The sequence below is a fragment of the Bufo bufo genome, chromosome 8 (assembly GCF_905171765.1).
Source record: "Bufo bufo chromosome 8, aBufBuf1.1, whole genome shotgun sequence".
NCBI classification, from domain to species: Eukaryota; Metazoa; Chordata; class Amphibia; order Anura; family Bufonidae; genus Bufo; species Bufo bufo.
In genome coordinates this window covers 67,512,158-67,520,880 of record NC_053396.1, presented here as the reverse complement: position 1 = coordinate 67,520,880, position 8,723 = coordinate 67,512,158, and the positions used below count along the sequence as shown (strand labels likewise).

The 8,723-nt window shown below is 49.9% G+C and overlaps 1 protein-coding gene across 1 annotated transcript; it reads left to right on the top strand.

Annotated features, from left to right (window-relative positions):
• Positions 1 to 2,524: 2,524 nt before the first annotated feature.
• LOC120977888 lies at positions 2,525 to 6,982 on the top strand. The gene is made up of 4 exons (XM_040406044.1): positions 2,525 to 2,876; positions 4,591 to 4,722; positions 5,556 to 6,137; positions 6,738 to 6,982. The coding sequence occupies exons 1-3, from the start codon at positions 2,525 to 2,527 to the stop codon at positions 5,975 to 5,977; spliced, it is 906 nt and encodes a 301-aa protein (XP_040261978.1). The 3' UTR covers positions 5,978 to 6,137; positions 6,738 to 6,982.
• Positions 6,983 to 8,723: the final 1,741 nt, after the last annotated feature.

The following is an 8,723-nucleotide window of genomic DNA, read 5'->3' as shown; positions in this document are numbered from 1 at the left end:
GACAAAAGTTCTCTATGCAAGGCTTTTTTGTCTCGTCTTTTTGACAGAATCTGCAACAGACGCTCCAAATAGATGCAGATGTGAACACGTGTAGGCCTACGTATTATGTATCTGAATTACTGCAACTTTCATACTCCTCCTCGGATAAAAATACTCCTCAAAAATGTTAAGAGGAACATTTTTACTGTTCTGGAAAGAATGTAGTGCGACCTCTTGCTGCAGCTGATCATGTGCTGTTCATGCACACGTGACTGGTGAGGCCAGAGACTGGAACTGAGGTGAACAATGTATTTATTAAATTTTCTGCTTTTAAGCAATTACTTAAAAATCTCAGACAACCCCTTTAATATATAAAAAGGAACTGTACCAAATCAGATGCTTATTTGTTCCTTATCTACAGACCAATTTAGTTTGGTGTGTTTATTCTGACCTTACACTGTATTATATGGCAGGGATCATTGTGATTATTATGTATATACTAGCGCCACAGTGTATAACGCAGGCGCGCCAGACTGCAGACACTGCCTGGCAGTTTGGGAGTTAGGCTGCGTTCACACGGGCGAGATTTCCACGCGGGTGCAATGCGGTAGGTGAACGCATTGCACCCGCACTGAATCTGGACCCATTCATTTCAATGGGGCTGTTCAGATGAGCGATGATTTTCACGCATCACTTATGCGTTGCGTGAAAATCGCAGCATGCTCTATATTCTGCGTTTTTCACGCAACGCAGGCCCCATAGAAGTGAATGGGGTTGCGTGAAAATCGCAAGCATCCGCAAGCAAGTGCGGATGCGGTGCGATTTTCACGCATGGTTGCTAGGTGACAGTCTATAAACTGTATTATTTTCCCTTATAACATGGTTATAAGGGAAAATAATAGCATTCTGAATACAGAATGCTTAGTAGGTGATCAATTGAGGGTTAAAAAAATATAAAAAAATTAACTCACCTGCTCCTCTTGTTCGCGTAGTTCTCCCGGTCTTTAGTTCTTTAAAAGATGAACTATGGGCTAAAGGACCTTTGGTGACGTCAGATCATATGCTCCAGTCACATGGTACATCACCGCGGTGATGGACCATGTGATTGGAGCATGTGATCTGACTTCACCAAAGGTCATTTAGCCCATAGTTCATCTTTTAAAGAACTAAAGACCGGGAGAACTACGCGAACAAGAGGAGCAGGTGAGTTAATTTTTTTTTTAACCCTCAATTGATCACCTACTAAGCATTCTGTATTCAGAATGCTATTAGTTTCCCTTATAACCATGTTATAAGGGAGAATAATAACATCTACAGAACACCGAACCCAAACCTGAACTTCTGTGAAGAAGTTCGGGTCTGGGTACCACAGTCGGTTTTTTATCACGCGCGTGCAAAACACATTGCACCCGCGCGATAAAAACTGAACAATCTCGCGGGTTTGCCGCAACACACCGGGACGCATCCGGAACTAATCCGGACACGCTCGTGTGAACCCAGCCTTAAAATCCCACTGTCTTTCTGCTGAAGCTACATAGCTGGTTGTTGGTGTTCGCTCCCCCCCTCCCTTGGGGGGGGGCGGGGTAATGGGTGAAGATACCACCCTTAGAGTTAATAAAAAGGAGGGTCATCCCTGTGTCTTGCCTCTTAGTCTCCGGCACCTCTGGAAGGAAGCTTCCTGACCAAGGTATGGCCGACGACAGAGCCCTCCTGGCAGCCTTAGCTGCTAGAGTCCAGGAAAACCCATCTTTCCTATCATCCCTCATTGCTGGCTTGCAGGAGCCCCCTCCTGCGATGCCTGCAGGGGACTCTTTAGTTTCTGGCCGCCCTAAACGGCATACTAGAGCCCCAGCCAGACTTAGCTCTCCCTCCCCCCCTCCTCCACGTGTGAGAGTTTCAAAGCGGGGGGCGCAGCCTCCAGCCTGTGTGCAGGAACGTTATCAGCTCAGCCTGCAGCACATTCTGGTCTCCCGCCCCCTGCTTCTTTCATTAACCCCCGAGCTCCCTCTGTCCCCTTGCCAGAGCTAGTGCCTAGTAGCACTGCTAGTGTACACACATCGGCTTTGATATCTGCCCCCACTCCGGCTCTGGCACTAAGTGCCCAGGCATCCCAGGTCCCTGGAGCGCAGCATACAGCTGCGCTTACCTGTGTTAATGAGCGGGGTAGCGATGTCTCCAGAGCGCTTGCTGGAGTGCAGGCAGTGCTTCCGGCAGCGTGGTCTGTGGCTCCGCCCCCCTCCAGTTCTCAGCAGTTTCCCGCTCCCTGGCAGGCAACCTCCTCTCTCCTCGGCTCCCTGCTGCAGCCCAGGAATAATCGGCAATAGAAATTCAAATGTGTCATCTGCAGATGAGCCCAGGGATGCCCCCTCTACCGAGGTACAGGCTCCTGGGAGTGCCAACAGTTGCCCTAATGCCCTTACCAACCCAACCCCCCAATCCCACCCAGGCCACCCTGCCTGACTTTATTGTAGCCAATCCCACCACTTCCTCATCGCTTATGACACATTTAGGGCCCCCTACTGGGGTCTCTGCCCCTATTGCGCACATGTGGGAACACCCCAATTCCAGAAGGCGCTCACCTTCAAACTCACCTGATGTATTCGACCGCCATTATCGGCGCAGGTCGGCAGCTTGTCATCCACGTTGTTCCCGTCATCGTTCACGGTCTGCGCGGCGGTCCCACAGAAGTGCCTGCTCCATATCGTCTCGCTGGCGGTCACCTTCATCATCGGAGGTCAGCTCCTGCAGCGATACCGCTCGCAGGTCTCATTCACGACGCAGAAGGGGTGCCCATGCATCAGCTGCACGGTCTTCTCGCGGGGCCAGCCGGGCCAGCACGGTTCAGGATCCGAATCCTCCAATCGCTCCAGTGGAACCTCCAGGTCCTTCTACTACCGGTGAGTTGAATTTTACGGGGGCTTGGAGGGCCTCTTTGGGTCCTCAGTTGGTCCCAGTACTTAAATCTTTATTGTCGCATTTGGACGGGAGTAATGCTGCTGCAGGTAAGCCCCCTCCTGCTGCCCCGCCTAGGGCTGGTGATCATAAAGAATCGCTATTCTGCAGCCTGTCTCCTTTGGGGGCGCACTTGGACATGGACACTATGGAGAAAATTTGGTCTAACCAATACATAGACATCTGGTCATTAGTTACTGTAGACCAGCATACTGTAGATAAAGAGCGCCCCCCCCCAATTCAGACAGGTTCACCGATCGCCGGCCCAAGGTGGCACGCACCATGGGTAATTGGCTACAGGCCTTCTCGGTCTTAGGTTATGTCATGGCACAGAAGCACCCGGAGCGCTGCAGTGAATTATTTCTGTATTTGGAATCCATTTATAGCGCCTATAAGTCCCACGGCAGTTCCGCCTGGTGGCGATACGACGAGGAGTTCCGTAGGCTATTGGCGCTTCAACCGCATATCGGTTGGGGTGTCAAATCCACAGACCTCTGGTCACAAAAATCTGTGCCCTTTCAGTCAGCGGCCCCCGGCCTCACTTCCAGCGGTCAGGGGCCTGTGTCAATCCGCAGGCCAGGATCCTGCTGGATGTATAACGAAGGCCAGTGCAGGTTCTTCTCTCTATGTAAATTCAAACATGAGTGTTCCGTCTGCGGGGGATCTCATGCGGCCATTCGATGCCCTAGACAGCAGCCGACCAGATCCAACGCATCCTCTACCACAAAAGAGCCCAGTGAGCGTAGCAGAGATGTCCCCGTGGTTAGAGCTGTACCCCAATAAAAGGGCTTCCGCTGAGCTTAGGTTTGGTTTTTCCTTCGGTTTTTTCATCCCTTTTCGGTTATCCTGTCGCCCTAGCTGGGCGGTCAACCTTCCGTCTGCCTCCTGGTATTCGGAGGTTTTGCGGTCTAAAATTGGGAAGGAGGTTGAGTTAGGTAGAATAGTTTGCCCCTTTTTCATCCCTCCTTTTGATAATATCCGGGTTTCTCCATTGGGCCTGGTACCGAAGCGGGAACCTGGCAGTTTTAGACTTATCCATCATTTGTCCTTCCCCAAAGGCGATTCTGTCAATGTCGGGATTTCTAAGGAGGACGCCACAGTCTCCTATGTTTCCTTTGACAGGGCAGTCTCTTTACTGAGAGCGGCAGGCCGGGGTGCTTTATTGGCGAAGTCGGACATTGTGTCACGCTCAAGCTTAAATGGGACTTTCAGGTGTGGGTCAGTTTTCTGCTTTCTTACAACGGCCATACGTGCTGGCAGCTCCCGGAAATTTCCTGTCCGACCTGTCCTTGTTTACTGACTCGGCGGGTTCTGCCGGTTTGGGTGCCATCCTAGGTACGCAGTGGTGCGCATCTCCCTGGCCTCAGGAGTGGCGCGCGGCGGGCCTTTGTTCCAATATTACTTTGTTGGAACTTTTTCCCATTATAGTGGCCATCGAATTATGGGGACCTTCGCTACAAAATAGGAGGGTATGTTTTTGCACGGATAACATGTCTGTGGTTCATTGCGTTAACCGGTTGTCTTCCTCATCCCCCTGGTTTTGGCGTTGTTCGGCACCTGGTGTTAAGATGTTTACAGGATAATATTTATTTTCGTGCCTCTCATGTTCCAGGTATCATTAACAACGCTGCTGATGCGCTTTCTCGCTTTCATTAGCAGGAGTTCCGGACCCTAGTGCCAGGAGCTTCACCGGAGGGCTCCATGTGCCAGGCCCATCTCTGGGACATCCCGCTGAGCAAGTGATGCTTCTCATCAGAGCCTCAGTGGCTCCTAGGCCCTGGACGGGTTATGGTAAGGCCTGGGCTGGCTGGGTAGCGCTAGCAGGGACCCATCTGGTCCATTCCTCTGTGTCAGATCGTCTGAGCGTAACCATCGACTTTATTTTGCAGGCAAGGGAAGCCAACGTTTCCGCGTCCGTTATCCAACGCCGCTTAGCCGGGGTTAGCTTTTATTTTAGGTTATTGGGTTGGGCGGACGTCACCAAATTTTTCTTAGTCCGCCAGGCCCTTAAGGGCTGGCGGAAGGAGGCCGTGCGGAAAGAGCATCGGCGCCCGGTTTCATTTCATCTACTGGTCCAACTGCTTCAGGCCTTGCAACAAGTTTGCCCTTCCCCGCAAGAAGTCTTGGTGTTTTGCACTGCATTTTGCCTTGTGTTTTTCGGAGCTTTTTGGATAAGCGAGCTCCTCCCCCCCGTCCAAGTTCCGGCCAGGGGGTGTTTTGCAAGAGGATGTCCATATTACGGATTCCTTGGTGCGCATTCGCCGGTCAAAAACTGATATTTGTGGCCGGGGTTCTAGCGTGTCGTTATATCGCATTCCCGGCCCTGCTTGCCCAGTCGCGGCGACCTCGGAATTCGCGGCATCCCGCCCTCCATGCCCCTCGTTTTTATACCATGCAACGTCCTCCCCTCTCACCCGCTTTCAATTTTGCTCGGTTTTCCGGCGCTGCTTAACTGTCCTCGGTTGCCTGCCGTCGGATTACGGGTCACATTCTTTCAGGATTCGCGCGGCGACGGAGGCTGCCAGGGCGGGGTTACCTGATGCTGAAGTGCAACGTATTGGTCGCTGGAAGTCTAATTGTTTTGTGTCTTATGTCCGCCCTGACTTGCTTTCATTTTCTTGCAGATTCCCCTCGACCCACGGTCTGTTTTGTGGGGCATTCGTACCTGTTCTGGGCTGGTCAGAGAGCTGAATCAAGACCCGGCGGTCGGTGCCTGGGTTTCCGGAATGTGGAAGTCATTTGGCGTGGCCTTCGCTGGTCGCAGGTTTTGCCGGAAACGGTTTACCTCAGCACGTTTGCACGCTCCCCTGTGATTCTGGTGATCCATGCCGGGGGTAATGACCTCTGCTTGCTGAAAGTAGCAGAGCTCATTACCCTCATTAGAGCAGATTTGGAAAGAATTCCTACTTTCTTTCCCGAAGTGGTTATTGTATGGTCTGAGATGATCCCCAGGGTCACTTGGCAGGGTGCGAGGGATTCCGGTTCAATTGAAGAAGGTCCATTAATGCTAGAATATCCCGTTTTGTTCGATCCCGGGGTGGAGTAGTTATTCGTCACTACCAGCTGGAGGGTGACAACCAGCGTTTGATGCGGCCCGATGGTGTGCACCTCAATGATATTGGCTTAGACATTTTCCTCTCTGGCCTGCAGGATGGGGTTGAGCAAGCCTTGTTTTTGCTGTGTGGGGGTCGGAGCTCCGTGTAGAGGTACATGGGCTCCTCCGTGGAGGTCGGAGGATTACAAGAGTTCCAACGGAGGGGAAGGCGGACTTGCACACCAATGTTTGGTGTGGCATAGCGCTTCTCGCACTCTGGGGACCGGTTTTGAGCCGGGCAGTTTATAGTTGATGGTTATTCTTAAAGGATTGAGTCTAAAATAATGAATAAGAATAAAGCTGTGACCGACCTTTCACCCACAAAAATTTGGCTGTTAGTGTCTTTTTTCCAGGCAGAGAGACAGGAGTTTGTGTGGTGTGTCAGTTGTCTGCAGTCTACTAGCGCCACAGTGTATAACGCAGGCGCGCCGGACTGCAGACACTGCCTGGCAGTTTGGGATTTAAAATCCCACTGTCTTTCTGCTGAAGCTACATAGCTGGTTGTTGGTGTTCGCTCCCCCCCTCCCTTGGGGGGGCGGGGTAATGGGTGAAGATACCACCCTTAGAGTTAATAAAAAGGAGGGTCATCCCTGTGTCTTGCCTCTTAGTCTCCGGCACCTCTGGAAGGAAGCTTCCCCCCCTCCCTCCCTTTGGTTATTGTTCCGATGTTTTGCATGTTTCTTTTCAGATCTGATTTAAGTCACAGCAGGAGGTCGGAGGATTACAAGAGTTACAACGGAGGGGAAGGCGGACTTGCGCACCAATGTTTGGTGTGGCATAGCGCTTCTCGCACTCCGGGGACCGGATTTGGGCCGGGCAGTTTATAGTTGATGGTTATTCTTAAAGGATTGAGTCTAAAATAATGAATAAGAATAAAGCTGTGACCGACCTTTCACCCACAAAAATTTGTCTGTTAGTGTCATTTTTCCAGGCAGAGAGACAGGAGTTTGTGTGAGGTGTGTCAGTTGTCTGCAGTCTTTGCTGTCTTGCATTAAAACAACAAAGAACTGGGGCCTTATTTTGTATGAGGCTGGGTTGCTGGCTGGTGTCCACCTTTGAGCTGTACACTGTATATTTGGAATGTCTGCACACTTTGTTCACTTTTTTGTGGATTTCTTTAATATCTTGACTCATTAAGAAATAACAGATTATTCCTAGGGATTAACATTACCCCAAAAATAATTTGCAATCCTTACTAGATAATATAAGTCAAACTCTCCATTTATAGTTAATACTGTACATCTCATGGATTAGAAGAAAAAATACAGTGAAATGTCTTATTTAGGCTAAATTTACCTACCTCCAGCAGGCACTCCCCATATACCTTCCCAATGTTTGCTTCCTCACTGTTAGGCCTCTTGCACACGAACGTGTGCACCCCGTGGTCAGCGTCCAGGGGGCAGCTGCAGCGGATCGCGGACCCATTCACTTTGATGGGTCCGCGATCCCGCCGTTCCGCAAAAAGATAGGACGTGTTCTATCTTTTTGCGGAACAGATGTACTGGACAAAACCCCACGCAAGCACTCCGTAGGTCGCAGGTCCCAATCGTGAAGTGGGTACAATTCACATTAAAAGTGTTTTTTTTTTCAATTGGACCGCACTGCTCTACGGAAAGGAAAATTCCTCACTCATGATTCATTCAGATGTTGGTAGATATAGGAAAGCACTCAGGCCACAGAAAGCCACCTTCTCCTCCTCTTTCCAAACTTCTGTCAAAGACCAAAGGTAGGAACAATAGTGAAGCACCGTCACAAGGATTGACAATGGAAAGGGTTTATTATACTCACAGAGTTAAAACAATAATGCACAGTATACAAAAGATCAAACACCCGACCCAGGTTTCGCTCCGAATAGCTTTGTCAGGGGCATCTATTCCGGGGCGGTCTTTTAAACCCGCAGCTAGGTATACACCCCACCTCTTTAAAACGTCATGTTTAATCATTGCAAAAATATCTTTAAAACCAAGACATAAACGAAAACACCAATATAAATCCATAGTATACATCTTCTCCTCATAAAAAATAGACAGTATACGCTCATTTTACTTTAAAAAGCTCTGCAATTCCTCTTCATTCAAACTTTACACATCTCTCACGTGACTCCACTCGATGCATCTTATAGACCAATCCTAGTCCACTTCTCCTAAGACACACCCTCTTACATTCATAAAATTCCACCCACTTCACAAACCACATGTTCCACTCCAGCCAGCCCTAGCCTTTTCACTTTACTACCAAAGGTACTAGATCAACGCTGCTATCTACAGCTGGTACGGACATTCTGATAACTATAGCCGGTAAGTAGGGATGAGCGAACCCGAACTGTATAGGGGTGTCCGTGACACGGACACAAACCCGAACATTTTCGTAAAAGTCCGGGTTCGGTGTTCGGCGCTTTCTTGGCGCTTTTTGAAAGGCTGCAAAGCAGCCAATCAACAAGCGTCATACTACTTGCCCCAACAGGCCATCACAGCCATGCCTACTATTGGCATGGCTGTGATTGGCCAGTGCAGCATGTGACCCAGCCTCAATTTAAACTGGAGTCACGTAGCGCCGCACGTCACTCTGCTCTGATCAGTGTAGGGAGAGGATGCAGCTGCTGCTGTTAGGGCGAGATTAGGCAGGGATTTATTTACTGAAGTGATCGATATACAGCTGTGTATCATACAACCTCTGCTATTCAATTGCTCACTGTTTT